At 37.7% G+C, this 18,485-nt stretch overlaps 1 protein-coding gene across 1 annotated transcript; it reads right to left on the bottom strand.

Moving 5' to 3' along the window:
• Window positions 1–1,523: 1,523 nt before the first annotated feature.
• MEE49 (Ribosomal RNA processing Brix domain protein) lies at window positions 1,524–15,999 on the bottom strand. The gene is made up of 11 exons (XM_077392195.1): window positions 15,745–15,999; window positions 15,570–15,650; window positions 14,758–14,853; window positions 14,549–14,632; window positions 14,387–14,456; window positions 13,990–14,072; window positions 11,609–11,688; window positions 11,327–11,425; window positions 10,686–10,803; window positions 1,987–2,076; window positions 1,524–1,875 (listed from the first exon to the last, which is right to left on the bottom strand). The coding sequence occupies exons 1-11, from the start codon at window positions 15,946–15,948 to the stop codon at window positions 1,837–1,839; spliced, it is 1,044 nt and encodes a 347-aa protein (XP_077248310.1). The 5' UTR covers window positions 15,949–15,999; the 3' UTR covers window positions 1,524–1,836.
• Between the last annotated feature and the right edge of the window lie 2,486 nt (window positions 16,000–18,485).

Raw genomic sequence — 18,485 nt, 5'->3', positions numbered from 1 at the left:
ACAGTTCCATTAGAAATATTCATGCTTCTCTACCTGAATTACCAATAGTAGCATCCATTGATCTCTCCAATAAGAAGATGAATCGAAAGAATCCAGAAAAGCATTGGAACATGAATCTTTCCTGTTACCTAGACTAAACTATGACCTATTTTGACTTCCTAGATAGAAATTTCCCACATTGTGAGAAAATTTAGCATGCTAAAACTTACAGCGAAATGAGACAATATGAAGACATTAGTGCCTTTTTTTGCTGCCCCATAGCTCTTATTTATTAACAAGATTTGATCCCCTCTCCCACCTATCATCTACTCGTGTTGCATTTAGATTAGGAACTAAAATCCTACATTAATCAGAGCAGGTACACGACAAGCAGTCCAAATCATATTAGTCAAAAAAGGAAAAACACGGAAAAGATAAACGAAAAGAACAGACGGAGAAACAAAACCAACATCAAATTCAATGGGATGAAATTAGAACAATACTCTGCTTTTTTTTTTTTTTTTTGGAAAGCAGTACACAATACACTATAGCTTTAAAACCCAGAAACACCTGAACACTTGCCCTCGACTGTAGATAAAATGACCAAGATGCCTCAATTTCCAAATTACATGGCGACGATAGCACATCACTTTTCACAATTGACATATAATTAGAAACTGACCAGAGTACAACTTAGAGAAACATTCATACTTTGACATCAGAGATGATTATGCAAATAGATATAACTGTTTCAGCCTCATTCCCTTTTATATTCCAATGAATCAGGAAATGGGGAATTTCCTTTTTTATTTTTTGAATGGTCTGGAAATGGGAAATTTCCTGCTAAAACCAAATGAATGTTTCCAAAAATTTGAAAGCTTTGGGAATCTTCTGTGTTCTTACACTCATTTGTGAAAACAGTGTCACACTATTACCTGGTGAGAAGATTGGGTCATTCAAGACATTTCTAGAAAATAATCAGTTAGAACTTCTTTATCTAGTTTCCTCGGTTACAGAAATCTTCAAGCGAACGAAAGAGACTCTTCCTGTACCAAAACTACAATACCTTCCCCCACAATTAGGAATGGAAGACAACAATTAGAACTAATATCATCAGCTTTTTCTGGCCAGTGTCCACCATGCACATGCCAGAAGCGGTTTTAGTAGTTGGGGGGAGGTTGATCACATACAGGGATGGTCAATGACAACATTTTCAGTCCTTGGTACTCCGTTTAAGGTTAGCTTGAAGTATTTTTGGGAAGATAAAAGAAGGGTAATGATCAAGTTGATGTTGGAAGGTCTGGATTGGGTCTTGACTTAAAAACAACACTGTTTATCTCCTGATGAACTCCCTTCATGGTGGATTTTTGGAAAGGGTTGTTTTTGTAGGTGACTTATTGTTTATTTGTCTCCATGTCTTGAAGGTGGTGTGTAATTTGTTGCCTTAATTGCCTGTGCAATGGCATTTCGTGCAATGTGAAGCGAGAAAGATTTAAGAATTGCAACATTGGAATAGCACAATGACAGAAATAAGTGCATGTACATTTCTGTAAATTGAAATTTATTGAATAAGGCATAATTAAAACAGCATCCAGAATCCATACAAGAGAGGTACAAAATCTTGTATAGGGTAACCACTTTGTTACTTTTTGTTCCTTTTCCATGCAAATTAGTATTTCAAAAAAATTAAAAAGATTGATCTACAAGTAGAAATATTCTAGAAGCCTGGCACATGGTAGAGTGCAACACAATAAAGAACAAGAATACAACCCCTACTTCGGTTCTGTTGGAGTGAAACCTCTGACCTTCAGTTGAAAATTTTCTTCAATTCCGCAACCCAGTAATCTCCATGCAAACTCATAAGAAAAATCTTCGGCGGCTGGTGTCCAAGTCCGGCTAATATTCATAAGGCAAATAAATTAATAAATCCGAAAGAATAATTCAATACGGTGAAAGAATAGGAACACAAAGTGATATCATTGAGGCACAAGTGAAATAATGCAATACCTTGTGAACCCACTCAAATTCTCCTCCTTTTGTATCGAATGTTCCATGTTGCAGAGTGATCAACTTGAGTGTGAAGCGAGGGCCACACTCCTACATGAGATGAATCGACATAATATTGTTTTTTGAATAGTAAGAGAAAAAGAAAAAAGATACAAAAATAGAAATGAGGGGAAACTGAGGAGAGAAAAGCAAAACCTATCAAAAATACAAGATAAAGGCCTCAAGAAAAGGCACTACAAAAGAAAAACAGTGTGCCCTAAAACTAGCCTGGTCCTTTGAACTAGTGTTTTAAATCTCAGACTAAAGTATAAAAAGGGAGAAGGGATCCCCTTGGCCTCAGAACACGAGATGATTTCAAGAAACCATTAGTAGATATATTCACCAACATGGAGAACCTAGCCAAGGATACACATTTCATTATCCAAGCTCACCATCTTTCTCCAAAACCCATTCTACTCATGAGATAGTCTAAGCAACTCCATTCCACCCTATCATAGGCTTTTTCCATGTTTAACTTGCACACAACACCTTTTCCAGACTTTGAAAGATAATCCACTATCTTATTGGCCATCAATACACTGTCGAGTATTTGTCTTTCCTGGGTAAAGATTGACAGATTGTTTGAGATTACCTTATGATTCAGGATTATCGAAGGAAAGACTAATACTAGGCAAGTGGCTCTGATATGATGGAGGACGAATCACATGAGTAGATTTATCTAAAAAGATGAGTTTTTTTGGCATCTCACCAAAGAATCTTTGGCATCTTACCAAAGAAGAAAAAGATGATGAAGGCTTTTCTCCAAGAAGTCTCAATATCAAATAGCAAATCAATGTAGTGTTTTTTTTCACAAACACAACATACATATTTATATCAAACAAATAAAATTCCCCCAAGGACTAAACAGTCTAAAATACGCTTTCTAAGGACTTAACGACTTGCTGTGACTTAAATTTTTGTAATACATGCGTAGGGCCAATTTAAAACAACAACTCAAAGAACTTGAGCCATTTTGATGGAAAAAGACTCTAATACCCCCCTTATGACTTAAAAAGACTCAAACAACACTCTAAAAATAAATAAAACTCTTTCAACACTAATAATGGACAACGATATCCTTAACTCCTTAATTCTTCATGTCATCTTGGATGGTCCCCCATTATGCTCCCCCGCTTTAGAGGACTTGACCCTGTCGAGTATAATTGTCAGCTTTATTGGTAGGAGTTCATCAGTTTTGATCTTTCCGCACGTCGAATATGGTTGTCCTTTCCAACATACTAAGCTTTACCAATCTCTAGCATGCTCTAGTAGGCAATAAGTTTCCTTAAACACCATATCTCTTGCAAGACCTTTTGTTAATGGATCAGCCAAGTTCTAGCTTGATCTCACATAATCTATAGTTACTACTCCATCAGTAAGTAACTGCCTGATAACACTATGCCTAAGTCCAACATGCTTAGACTTACCATTGTACACATGGTTATATGCCCTTGATAGTGTGGCCTGACTATCACAATGCACATATATCGATGGCATAGGTTTAGGCCAAATAGGAATTTCTAACAGCAAATTCCTTGGCCACTCTGCCTCTTTACAACAAGAGGCCAATGCAATAAACTCTGCTTCCATAGTGGAAGTAGTTATGCAAGTCTTCTACTTAGAAGCCCAGGAGACAGCTCCCCCACCAAGAATGGTAGAGATGGAAATGAAAGAGAGAGAGAGAAAAAAAAAGGTATTCTAAAATACGTTGACTTTTTAAGACAGGGTTGGGCCTCTATAGCTCACTGGTTAAGGCTTTGTTCTTTGACTCTAAGGTCGGCGGTTCAATCCCAGCTTACCTACCAAAAAATGGTGTCATGTTTGCTTTCGCATCACCATCCACGTCCTTTGGCATTAACTGAAGCTTTGGCAGATGATGTGGCCCAAAGGAGGAGAAATAGGCCAGGGTTGGAGATGTAGAAGATAGAGGGGAGAAAAGAGGATGAAGAAGAAAAAGAGAAGGGGAAGAGATTAGAAGAGAGAAGAGAAGACAAGAAATTAGAGGGGAGAAATAGGATAAGAAGAATAAGAGAAAAAGAGAAAGGGAAGAGGAGGAGGGATAGAGGAGAATCTCTGTTCTCAATTCATTAATTCATCATTCAAAAATCTCTAAAAACCCTAATACATGAGGGCCTATATATAAGCAATTAAAAAAACATGGAGAACAAAATCCCTAAAAAACTAAAACATGGAAATAAAAGTCCTAAAAACTAAATGACATGGAAATAAAATCCTAGAAGTTCTAATGGGCAAATATGCCACCTATTGGGCCTACAATACGCATCAACAGACTTTGTCAAACTAGTCTTCTTTTCCACGCTTGTGGAATAAAGATCATCATCATCCTTATCCTTGTGTAACGCATACGAGCTATGTATCGTCGAAACCAGCTTTGGATAACGATAGCGGCTCTAGTCCATTGCGTTAGTTGCACGCTCTCCATAGAAGGTATCAGCAATGATTTTGTCGGCATAAACTCATATATCTGTGCAGCATGTGCAGTCTCCAAAACTAGATGGAGTGCATGGAAATCTTGTTGAGTACGATCCCCACAATCCAGGTGGGACAACAACCATTCAAATTCGGCATCTATTCCTTCCAACAACTCAACTACTTAGTCGTGATTGTATCTAGACGACATGTTTCCACCCTGAAATCTGATACCAAATCTGATGCAAGACAATAGAAGGACTAATACTTGGCTCTGATACCAAATCTAACATACGACAAATCACATTTGTATGGGGTTATCTAAAACATAGTTTCTTTGGGATCTCACCAAAGAAGATGAAGTTTTTTCTCCAAGAAGCTCACAGTATCAAATAGCAAATCAATGTAGTGTTTTTTCACACAAACCCAAAATAAAGTATTGAGGACAAACAAATAAAAAATCCCAACGGACCAAACTACCCTTTCTAAGGACTTAAAGACTTGGTTGCACTTAAATTTCATAATGCGTGCGTGCTGCTTATTTAAAACAGCCATAACTCCTCGAACTTAAGCTATCTTGATAGAGAAGGATTCTAATACCCCTATGACTTAAAAAGACTCAAATAATACAGTAAAAACTAAATAAAAGTCTTTTAACACTAACGATGGGCACTCATCTTCTTAACTCCTTTATTCTTCATGTCATCTTGGATGGTCCCCCATCACCTTATGAATAATATTTTTTTAAGCATTCAGCCAACATCTTAGCAAGTACCTTATACAAGCACCCTACCAGACTTATCACCCTGAAATCCGTCAACCTTACCTCTCCTTCAACTTTAGGAATTATAGCCACAAAAGTTGCACCCATACTTCTATGAAGTGCCAAGCCATCTGAAAATTCTGAGAGGAATCTAATGATGTCTTGCTTAAACACATCCCGGCAACAGTGGAAAAAAGGCATGCAGAATTCATTTGGTCCAGGGGCCCTATCTCTACCAAGAGCAAAGAGTCCAACCCTGATCTCCTTCTCAGAAAGGGTCTTTCCAGGTGCTCACAGTCCGCCTCGTTGATAGTGTCGAACTCAACCCCCTCTGGTCTAGGGGCGCTCTCCTCCATCAGGCGTAGAGAGTTCTATAAAATTTCACAATTTCTTTATTTATCTCCTCCTTTTCACTTAGCCTTCTTTTTTTGCTAGGTAAGCTGGGATCGAACCTCCGACATCTAGGTTTAAGAACAAAGCCTTAATCATTGAGCTAAAGGCTCAATCCCTTTCACTTAGCCTGCCATCAACCATCAAGGCACTAATTCAATTACCTCTCTTTCTAGCAATGGCGATTCCATGGAAGTATGCTATATTCTTATCCCTCTCCTCGAGCCATCTGGTCACATGGTTTTAAATTTGGGCCGAAATGCCAAAATTTCGACTGAAATCGACCACGGCCGACACCGAAAGTAAAAATTTTGGTGTCGGCCCAGATTTCGGCCAAAATTTCAGCCATATGTACTTTTTTTATTTTTTTCTGAAATCCAAAATTTACGCCGAAATTTTGGCATAAATTTTTTATTTTAACGAAATTTGTTTTTTTACTAAATTTCAGCCAAAAATTTCGGTTTCGGCCACAGCCAAAACCGATACTGAAACCAAAATTTCAAACCCTGCTGATCCTAGAACTAAATCTCCAAAAGATCTCCTCCTGAAGCACTATTTGGTTGTACTCCTCGAGGTTCCCCATCTCCTCCACCTCCTCCCTATTGGCATATCCAGAATCATTTGCCCCTTTAATATCCTGAATCTTTGCTAGCAACCAGCTTTTCCTTTCTGCCCCAGCCATCTGATTTTTCTTATTCCACTCCTTGAGCTAAGATTTCACATGGCAAAATTTATGGCTAATCACAACATCTTGTGGGCATGGTACGTCCTTTTCCGCCCCCCAATCGCACATCCGTTTCTTCATCCTGGGCACTTAAAGCCATGCGAGCTAGAAGCGGAAAGGGATATGTCCCCACGATTCCAGTCTTGGATCCAAGGAAAATTGGACAGTGATCAGAAGTAGTCGGGTAACACACTCTGGAAAATGTCAGGAAGGAAAGCCATTCATTGAGGGCATAACAAAAACTGATCTATCCTGCTTTTACTGGCATTTTTTAACCAAGTAAATTGGGCCCACAAGTTCATGTCTATTAATAAATTCTGGAAATGCCACCATGCTAGCCGTACTACTCCCAGCCCTCTCTCGTCAACATACCTGGTGACATTAAAGTCTCCACCAAGGCACAAATACACCATGAATGCGACCATCTACTTCTAATCCCTAACATTTATTCCCAAAAGCCCAGACGTCACCAACCTGGATGGGTCCGTAAACACCCGTGAAAGCCCACAAAGAATTATCTGCCACCTTTCTAAGAACCACTGACACTGAGCAACACCCCTTTAGTTCTTCAATCAATCCAAATAAGCACGGTTCCACGAGACCAAAATTCCTCCAACTACCCCCAGAGCATCAAGAGATGGAAATTCCTAGCTGGCTCTGCAACCCAACTCTCTTAGGGTCTCTATTATTCTAGTTCTCCATTCTAACTTCCTCCATTGGATCTCTCATCTGAAGTTCTCTAAGTTCAGCCAATTTGAACATTCTCCTCAAGTCTCCTTCCAACCCAGTCAAGAATAATCCCAACACCTTACTAGTTTCAACTACGTGGTTTACAAGTTCACTCAACTCCTTGGAGGTTTGCTGGGCAATAGGATAGCAATCCTCATCTACAAACGGAACAACAGCTAACTGGTTTTCTCATCTACGACCTGCTCTCTTCTAGTTCGTTTTCTTTTGGCTCGATTCTCCTCAGGCAAGTTCTCTAACCTCTCATAGGTTCCCACGTTTGTCCTACACTACATCCTGTGATACTAGCAGGCCACTCATCCGATAATTATTTTCGATTGGGTCTGCACTGGCGTCTTCTCTTAGATTTATCTTATCAGTCACCACAATAGCACTTAGGCCATTTTTCCTACACCATAACAGACGCGCATGCACTACCAAAATCTAACATAGAATTAGTAAACATACCTTTGGGGAACAGCTCCCTGGACGATGAGCAGAATGATTGATAAATGCAGAAGACATGGAATCCAGGCTGGCTTTAAATTGGACCAAATGATTTGGAAGTATCGCAGCTTCAATTTGAAGATGATACCTTAGTCTTTAGTGAGGTTGTGGAAGAGAAAGTGCTTGAGCTTAAAGCAGGCCTTCGGTGCTACGAAGTAGTTACTGGGTAGAGATCGAATTTTCAAAAGTCAAAATTGATAGTTGTATAAGCTAATATCCCGGTCTATTACCTATCAGCTTTCAGGTGCCCGACCAGCATGGTAAATCGTATTGAATAAATCTAGAGGAATTTCCTTTGGCGCGGGTCAAAAGAAAAGAAAAAAACTTCACCTTGTCAGTTGGGAAGAGGCCTGCAACCCAATAAAAGCGGGTCGTATAGGGTGTCGATAGTTAAGAAGTGTTAATAAAGCCCCACTTGGGAAGTGGTTATGGAGGTTTGGGGAGGAGAGGCACCACCTCTGGACGAAGGTCATAGAAAGTACGGCTCCGGCCTTGGAAATTGGATATCTGATGATAAGTTTAGGTCCAAACGTACTACGGTGTGGAGGGGTATCCGTTCTCATAAGCACTGCTTCCAAAAGGGAATACTATAGAAAGTATTAAAAAGAGAACGAATAAAGTTCTGGCAAGAGAATCGGTGTTGAGAAGTGCCTTTGGGCCATCTGTATCTAGACCTTATGATGGTGATGGTTGATAGGGATACTTTTGTTTAGGACTGTTCTCAGTAGAAGGAAAGTCGCTTTCCTATAAGGTCAATTTCAGGTGGAACTTCTTTGATCGTGAAGTTGATTGGGTAGGTAGTTTTTAAATACTTTGAATTCCCGCTACTACATCAAGAAGGCATGGGAAAGACAGGAGAGTTTTGATTTGGGATTCTTTCTTCTCTCTGAAGTATTTCTATCACCACTAAACACTTAGCCCTAATTCTTCGCACTTGGACAGTGTCTAGTGCATCCATACCCCACCTAGAGTATGTGCCTTCATGCGGACAACTTTCTCGGACAAGATTCTCACGGTGACCACCCGAGAAGTAGCCGGAAGCAAATCATAGGTCATTGCTTATTATGCATAGAGAAAGGGGGGCAGTGGATAATATCTTTATCCATTGCAAATATGCTAGAGATATATGGGGGCGTGTTAGATTTGGGATACTGTGGGTTTTCCCCTCTCGGATGGCCGATCTCCTAGATTGTTGGTCCATGGCTCCATGGAGGAAAAGGAGAGAATCCTATGGAAAGTGGTATTGCTAGCTACAATTTCGGCTATATGCAAGGTTTTCATTTTCGTTTCAGTATCGGTTTCGGTCGCCACAGAAACAGAAACATTTCTGTTTCAGTTGGAAATCTCAGTGGAAATCCTATAAAATCACGGAAAAATATTGAAACAAAAACAAATAATAGAATTTAAAGATGAAACTTCAGGAAAAGCTAGAATAAGCACAGATGCACATATACACACTTAGAAACCATCACATAAGCAAGACAATCATCCATAATGGTTTTAAAACATCAAATGGCTAGTGATATGCAGTGTTGCGCATGTCTGATTAATTAGTACAAACCAAATTTCACGTTTAATTCATATAAGTATTTATACATAATGCATTCACCACATTTCACATGCAATTTGTATAAATATAATTGTGTAATACATACTAATATAGTATAGCACAATTACTCTTAACAGTTTTGGTTTATGCATTTCGGTCATTTCGGTTTTGGTGGGGATGGAAATGGAAACATTCCGGTCATTTCGTGTCAGTTTCGGTGGAAATTTAAACCATAGTTATATAGTGTCATTTCCGTCACTATGATTCCATTCATTTTTTTGGAACCAACACTGAAATTGGGCGAAATCAAAATAGGATGCTGATTCCAACGCCTGATTCGGCAATCCAAACGCACCTGTAGTGTTTCTTCCCCTTTTCTCTCCCTTCCCGGTCAATGAAAACCACATTTACAGTTTATGCAATTTTTAAACAATTGCATGGGGAATCTTGAAAAATGAAATGAAGAAGTCAATGAGGATGTTCTTCAAAAAAAAGAAGTCAATGAGGTTGGCAAGAGAAATGATGTGAGTAATTCTACCAGAAAAAGAGAATTTTTTTCCATGAGGCAAACTTTTTTTTTATCAATTTCACAATTGGATCCCATAAGGTCTTGATGGGATACCATTCAAAAAAAAAAGGAGGGGGGGGGGGGCTTAGATGGGGTATCAACATGTATAGGAGCCCACGACAGGTGTAGAAAAACAAATGACTTTGCACATCACAAGGCATGTTACATCCTAAAATCTACGGTCCTCCATATTGATCTCTGCAATCAAACTTCTAGAAAGATTCACTCTCAAACCGGATACCTCCTTAAACCATATCAAGATGGACTAGAGATTAGCCACGTGGTTCGATCATGCAAAACACCAATGGACTGCCCGCGTATTGGACATGAGTAATGAGCACAAGGGTTGTCCTATTTTAGTAGCTCAAGGCATAGAGCTTCACCAACCTCAATACATTGAAAAGATAACCAAGGATCATCTTGTCTAATCCACTTCAAATTATTAAAAAAAACCATGAGACTTCTAATAATGAGAATAGATAAACATGGCAATAAGATGCATGTTTGGATCCAACATCTCCACTTCTCTCCAAAACCTATCCACAACATAACATACTCGACGAAATTCCAAGCCGCATGATCATATGCTTTTTTCCTAAATCCATCTTATAAGGAATATCCTTTTAGCTTCTCGGCATCTTAAAGTCCAATAAGGACACTATCAAGAACTTGCCTCTTTAGCAGCTGCACTTTGGGACGACAAAATGATGTTCAAGAAAAATTTCTATTAACCTTAGAGATAGAAGCAGCCAAATTTTGGCATAAGCTATTAACCGTGCTAATGGGGCTAATTGGCAACAAGCCAATATTTTAACTTCAACCAATGGACGCAAACTTTGCCCAACTAATCAACCTAATAAGGTTGGTACAAGATCAAATATCTGATTAGCATTGATACTTATAGAGTGAGCAAGATTAACCAATTGATTTCATTCAAGAAAAAAAGCAAATCGATTACTTTCAATAACTAGCAACATAATAATATGAATGGTTAAATTGGTACCTGAAGGCGTGCCAAAACATTCTGTTGAGGGATGTTCTCGTCTTTGGCACCACTAGCACTCTTCGTTGTTTTAGGTTTTGAATCACTTTTTTTAGTTTCTTTCTCTTCAAAAATATACCTAGTTTGCATAAAAGAAACAACCACCCATAAGAATGAAACTATCATGAAATTATATGATAAAGGAATGCATGCATTTAATATAAGATCCAAAAATATAAAAACCAGAAAAGAATTATATGCCGAGTATATTAGGAATCACCAACATGATGATCAAAGTTAATACAAAATCGTGGTGTCTCGCATCGATACTCATGCTGAATTGGTAGTGCAAAATTATACTCCCAAACTATTAGTACAGATATTTAAAGCTATAACATATCAAAATTTGCACATAAATCCAACATTCGAGCAGGTAAATTTAAACAAATAAGATCTAACAAATCATGTATGATTATTAATTGTTGCAACAGATGGGTTCAAGAAACAAACATTACTTGCAGTTAAAATGCAACAAACATAATGATCTTTAAAATCCAGACATATGCTTGCCCATTATCCAAAAACTCATTAATAGACACAACCATAGAAAATGGTTGAACACCAAAAAGAACAAAACGAACTGTAATGAAACAAAGGCACACCTGTGGTGGCGAAAGAATATAAAATCTCGCTGGTTGTGTAAGGTTACAACTCGTCGACCACGAAAGTTCGGAACTTGAGGGAAAAGTGATTGTATTAGCCTAATGATGAGCAGCATCCAACAAAGAAAATCATTAGTCAAAACAATTTTTTATAATATAAAATTGACTCTTCAATAAAGCAGACCAGATGAAATTAAACATAAATAATATCAAAATTTGGAACCAAATTTTAACTATTATAAACATCCACAATTACGCATAAATGAAGGACGAATTTGGCACCTCCCAATACGATGACCCAGACGTGTTGTGAAGTTATTCAATACTAGCTCAGGTTCATGATTTGTTGGATTACCATGATTCTGCAAGCCACATAATAGACGAAACAAATATAGACACGTCAAGTCATTTCTTTCAAGTAAGATCAATGCTAATAAAGATACTGAAATCCCGCTCTCCATGCAACCTACAGAAAGAATACCATTTGAATGCTCACTGTATAAAAGTTATAAAGAATGTTAACCAAGTGCACAGGTTAATGTGCAATCATAAGATAATCTCCTATTTGATGCACTAGTAATCTATTGCACGATGATTCAATGAAAACATTGCAGGGCCATCAAAGTCGAATAAAATTCAGCAAGAAAGCAATATAAATTCAAGTGCAAAAGCAAACTAGATTACAAAAGAAGGAATCATAAGATACTAAGTGTAAAGACAAATGGAACATTCAATCATGGTTTTAAATTTCGGCTGAAACGTTTCGTTTCAGCCGAAACATTTCGGTTTCGGCACAAACCGAAACGAAATTCACATGAAATCGTTTCTTTACAAGATTTCGCCGAAATTTTGGTTGAAATTTCATTTTTTGACTTTTTACAAAATTTCCACCGGAATGTTATAATTTCCACCGAAATGTATGAAATTTCCACCGAAATAGCCGAAATTTCAACCGATGTCGCCGAATTCTTTATTTTGAAAATTTTCATACATCGATTCAGAAATAACAGAGATGTTGGCATCATAGCGAGCCAAGAGCCGATCGAGAGACAAGGCAATGGCTTTCTGAGATGCCCTTTGAATGTTAGGTCCTCCGCCATTTGTGGTTTCTCTCCAAGTTTTTGGAGGCTGAGAAACCCTAGAAAATTTCTTTCCCTCTCGGATGACCCTAGAAATCGCTAAAATTGGCACCTAAATATTAGACATTTCAGTCGAAATTAAAAAAAAATAAACAAAATCATTATCATATTTTTACATGATTTCGGCCAAAATTTCGGCCCGAAACCAAAATGTTTCGGTTTCGGTGGTGGCCGATACCGACACTGAAACCAAAATTTAAAACCTTGCATTCAATATGGTTTAACAAATGAACCAAATTGCTCCCACTAAAGCTTCACATTTAGGAAAGCTTTCAGGACATCCAGACAGGGATTTTACTTGAATCAATTTTAGGAAATATCCATAAAAGATAGAAGTCGAAAGTAGATAAAAAGATTAAACCTATCAGAAGCTTGAAGAAACTAAGAAAAAACAGAGATGTCAATATGAATAGCGATATAAGAAGTCTATAGAGAGGGGTAACATCACGAAGAGCGAAGGTAGGGTACTTTGGAGGGAAAGAAAAAATAATAAGGCAAAACACAGAAAAAAAAAAGAAACAGAAAAAGGTTGTATGAAGGAAATAGTACAGAAGAATGTCTAAATGCCATAATCCTTGATGGATGTGATCTTGACGATATGTAATTAGGTGGCTTTAAGGTGCGCATACCCATCCATGGGGATTTGATAGATTCTTTGACGAGATGTTTGATCGGGCAGGCTCTTCTTCATTGGTATTCAATCATGTTCGACGTTCGGCTAATGAGGGGGCAGATCGCCTAGCTAGAAAGGGGGTATCTAGTGAGGCATTCATGTTTGACTATCTTCCTCCTTGAGTTATTTTGTTTTTATTGTATTCTAGCTGTCTTTCTTATGTGATGACGTGCTGTTCTATGACCATCTCGGTCCTCTTTTAGTGATAAATTTGGCTATAATTCAAAAAAAAAAAAAATGCGATCTTGGGTTGGAACTAAAAGAAGTAAAAGAAAGGCTGACTGGGACCAACTCATGTCGATTTGAGGAAATAAATATGGTAGAAGGTTGAATCAGATTTTGGTTGATATTTGTCAAATCCACTAATCCCAAGTGCAATTGTGTTATCTGATAATTCCTAAGTTAAATTTCCTACCTAAGGAATCTTGATCGGAAGTCAAATGACTCTAAATAATCAAAAAGACTCTTGCAACTCTTTCTAGGTATAATTGCTCTCACTTGCTTTGTAAATAGCATTGGCTGTAATTCTACTAAGTACTCTAACAAGTAACAACCGTAGGAACATTATCTTACGTTTTCATTCTTTCTCTACATTTCCAGGAGTAAGTTCTACAAGTGAAATGTGTACTCTGCATATGAGGAATGAACCATTATATATCTGAGCAGGTGTTATTTTCCATGAAATAAGAGGACTGACCAGTTTCTGTAGCACTATATGTCCTAAGTCTTTGGTTGATGAGAACATAAAGCATATTATTTGAAAAGTATAATTCTTTACACATTGTGGTAGCTGGATTTAGAGTGGACAGTAGAAGTACTAGTTCATACATAAAAATCAGCAATCTACATACCTTAATATCCTTACGCAGAACAAGTCTTGAGAGCTTAAAATGTGCAGTAGGTCCACTGGGTAAGCCGATAATTAGGAGTGCATCTACATAAACCAATTTGAAAAAGTAAGTGTCCACAAGACTAGTGGTGGTTAGAAAACACTTTAACACTTATTAGCAAAATAAGTATAAATTAACAGTCTCAAGTTTATCAATGAAAAGATAAATTTAGACAGCATACTAAAGAATCTGAGGAAACATAGACTGAAACCCTCAGAGCTTGTAAGACTCAAAATAATTATAAGACCATTACCTAAGACTCAAAGAACAAGTCTAAGATACAAAGTGAAGCCTTTATTGAAGCATTTGTACATATTCTACAATTAGCTTGCACAACTATAAGAGAGTAACACCTAACCTGGTTCCCTACGATTAGTGTGCACAACTATCAGAGAAGTGAAGCCTTTCTTGGTTGCGTATTCTACAATCTGCAGAAAGATGAACAATATCATCACGAATCTACACGTCGTTCAAATTATAAAGTGAGAATGCACCATGTCATATGCGGAAAAGGCAGCACCTTTTTCAATTCATAGGTTCCTCTTCTATAATAATGGGCATTTGGGATCACCGATAAAAGCTCCGCAATAAAGGCAGGTCCTCTCTGTAAGTCAAATAAAATGTTTAAACCAACAATAGATAAACAAATTTCTTGCACAAAATGATTTCCATGGCAAAAAAGATGTTCAGAACTTCCAAGAAATGAAAATGTATGATATGAAAGCATACAGTAGAATAGAAACGACATGTAGTGATCAATATCTTTGGGATGCACTCCTGTCTAAGAATAGAACTAAATTCATCTGCATCATTTCCTGCAAACAACTATATAAAAACACAGTTATGGGTAAATACAGAATTAAGAAATAAATAAAACACCAGAATATAATGCTTCTATCTAGAAATTAAAGAACCATCTTTCATGAAACACGAAGCATATAAAAAGCTGGAAGTATGACACAGACATATAGGACCCATAGGGGCCGTTTGGATAGGCGGATTTTAGAATCTAGGTTTTTAGTTTGAAAACAGTGTAAAAGATGGTTCATGATCAAGCTGCTGTTTCTTGGATTTTAAGTAAGAAAACCAGGTTTTAGAAACCTCTCCCCCATCATGAGATTTCTAAAACCTGGTTTTCTTACTTAGAATCCAAGAAACGCTGCCAGGACACAGGCAGCAGCTTGATCATGAACCCTCTTTTACACTGTTTTCAAACTAAAAACCTAGATTCTAAAATCCACGTATCCAAACGGCCCCATAGGTTTTAAATTTCAGTTTCGGTGTCGGAAATTTGGGCCGAAATCATGTAAAATTAGGTTACAAGTTTGGGTATTTTTAAAATTTCGGTGGAAATGTCTAAAATTTTGGTGAAAATTTCGGCAATTTTAGTGAAGTTTTTAAATTTTGGTGGAAATATTTAACATTTCAGTGGAAAACGAGATTTCGGTTGAAAACTCAGAGCCGAAATTTCATCAAAATCCTGTAAAATTCCGATTCATGGCCAAACTGAAATATTTAAATTGCGCGTATAAAAATCACACCTCTTCGTCGTCAGGTTTACAGACGGTTTCATCGAATTCTCTTGTGTTCTCGATCGTACGAGGAACCTTCTTTGCAGGAGGCTACAAAAAAAAGAAAAGAGAACATCAAAATCAAGCTCTCAGATTTAGCAAAAAAGAGTAACAATTTAATCTTTCTAAGAAGGTATGAAATAACCTCTTCGCCAAGCTCGAGAGCTCTCTTTTCAGCAGCATCACGCAACTTGTTCTTCTTTTTCTTCTCGACCTTCTTCTCGTTTTTTACTTTGGCGTGAATGGCAGATCTTTTTAACTTGTTCTTTATTAGAGAAGGTAGAAATTTCTTCTTCTTTTCATTTTCTGCAGGAGCTTCGCTCTCTGGCCTGTTCTTCTTGCCGCCCATTCTCTTCAATGGAAGAGGCCTAGGGTTAGGGTTTTTTCTTTTGAGTGTCTTTTCGTTCGTTGGTTTTAAATAAGAAAGAGTGGGCTTATCAAAATAGGGGGGTGCAAATTGAATCATTTAGGGCGTTTTTTGCAACCATTGTTATAATGTAATTTGAGTTCAATAATCGGTCTGGTCTGCGGCAGTGCGGCTAACCATCGGTTGGCATAATCTTAAACCAGCAGTGCCTTAATCGATTGTTTTGTTTTTTAATTGATTATGGAGCGACTATTTGTTGCTTTGGAAAATCTGAATGCTGAGATTTTTGGGGCTCAGGACCTGTTCGTTTCAGATTACGACAACCGATAGTGAGCCCAAAACCTATTATCAAGGTCAAATTACGTTTAATTTTGAGCCCAATAATCGTTTGATTTAGTATTCTGAAATCATTCTTTTGAATCTCATTTTAGAATCAAGAATTAGAATGTTTTTTTTTTAGTGCTCCCTGAAAATCGAATCGCGTTCGGCAAACTCCCCTCTGCGGGGCATTAGTGTAACATAATGAAACACAATAATTAATACTGGTAAATTCTTATTTTGAAACCATTTTAAAAATCAAAAAACGCAGAAGGTTGAACAACAACTTCAGAATTTGAGAAGTGCAACTTTGAATACATCATCAGGTATGGTTTGTACATTAGAATCAGCACTCAAACAATTGTTTTTCAATTTTAGCTGAATGCAATTACATTTCATACACAAAATTAACTACAGTGCTTTCACAGTAAATAAACTCCCAGTGCAGTCCCAAAGTTTTCATGGGATTTACATCTTCTACTTTCATTATCCCCGTTGCCTAAGGTTTTAAATTTCGGTTTCGGTACCTATTTCGGACCTGAGATTTGGTATTAAGCTTCGAAATTTGGGACCGAAATTCCGAAATTTTGTAACATCTATTTTTATTTTTTTTAAATGCCATTTTCTCAAAATTTCAGAAAATTTCAGTTTCGGTCCCCACCGAAATCCGGTCGAAATTTAAAACCATGCCGTCGCCCCACCATTCCCAGAGATTCCAGCTATAGGATTCATTTCTCGAAATATTATATGGGAATTGCTAAGTAACTCCATGTAAAGCCATTTGGCAGCTCACTTTTGCAGGAGTGAACAGCCACCTAATATGAATTGAATCAATAAGACAGACAGCTAAGAAGTGAGCCTGTGTGGCTGTTCTCTCCTGCAAAAGTGAGCTGCCAAAGTGAGTCCCTAAGGCTTTCGGCAAAATTGACTAGCAAATCCCAAATTATATACATGCAAGGAGCATAACAAAAGTATAAGATATGTCTAGGCAATTTTGCAAAAGCCATTTTCACGGCTTACTTTTTCAAGAGATAACTGTCTCAATTGAATTGAATGAATAAGACAAATTCAGGAGGGTTCTTGATTGACACGGCCATAAGCAGAGAGAGAGAGAGAGAGAGAGAGAGAGAGAGAGAGAGAGAGAGAGAGAGGAGAGTTTTGATTGACTTCATAGGATAAAAGGCAGATTCCAAAAAGAACCCGTCAAGGTAAAAGGAATTGACTCACGGGGTTGAAACTTGAAACTATAGTTGGAAAAAGATACATGCATTATTTTTTGGAAAAATTGCCAATGGGGAACATCAAAATACGAGAATTGCGAGGCGTACTTTTGAAAAATTGGGAAGGACGAATGGGGGTTATCAAGTCTCTAAAAAGGGGGTTATCAACCCTCTAAATGGGGTTATCAAACTCTCAAAAGGGGGTTATTAACCCTCTTGAACAATTTTTCAAAATTGTGAACCCTATTGACAATTCTTGTATTTTGGTGTCCCCCATTGGCAATTTTTCCTTATTTTTTTCAGCATGGTTGGCCTTCTTCCCCCCTTTTCTTCCCTGAGCCAACCCCTCTAGTGTAATTTCGGCCACCTTTTTACACTACAAGCGAGCAGCCCAAGAAAGAAAAAGGGGCGAATGTACCATTTCCCAAATTGCAATGGCAATCGGGCATGACTCTTTCTGACCATTGACTTCAAAGAAGCAGCAACCCCACTCAGAGTAAAACTCGCTAAATGTTGAATTTAATTTTCGAAAAAGGGAATTATAATTACAAGTTCTACGCCAGCGGGAAGGAATGAATTACCAGGGTAAATTTCTTGTTTCATGCAGCTCAAAAAAGGTGCTCTACTTACAAAAGAGACGTAGTTCAGATCAAAGAATGCTCAATCAGAGAGCCCTGAAACAACCAACTGAAAATGTAGATACTGCTAGATTGCTGTCTTGGAACAAAGACTGGATGTAAAATGGCCATGGGATAAGGTAAATCAACAAGTGTTATTGGTGAGACCTTCGATAGTCGTCTAATTCTTGATGGGTTTGATCAACCTGGTTCAGAGTACTCATAACATTTACTAAGTAATACCCTACACTGGTAATTAGTTTGCAAAACCAATTCGTGCTTTCTGATTTGTTAGTTATTAGATGTCCTCTCCCATTTGAGATGGTCGGACTTGATCCTCAAGAACATAGTGAAGAAAAAGATA

Source organism: Tasmannia lanceolata, unplaced genomic scaffold (genome assembly GCF_043159265.1).
Source record: "Tasmannia lanceolata isolate RefF3 unplaced genomic scaffold, GAP_Taslan_0.1 ptg000012l, whole genome shotgun sequence".
In the NCBI taxonomy this organism is placed as follows: Eukaryota; Viridiplantae; Streptophyta; class Magnoliopsida; order Canellales; family Winteraceae; genus Tasmannia; species Tasmannia lanceolata.
Note: the sequence above shows the minus strand (reverse complement) of the source record. Positions and strands in the feature narration are given on the sequence as shown.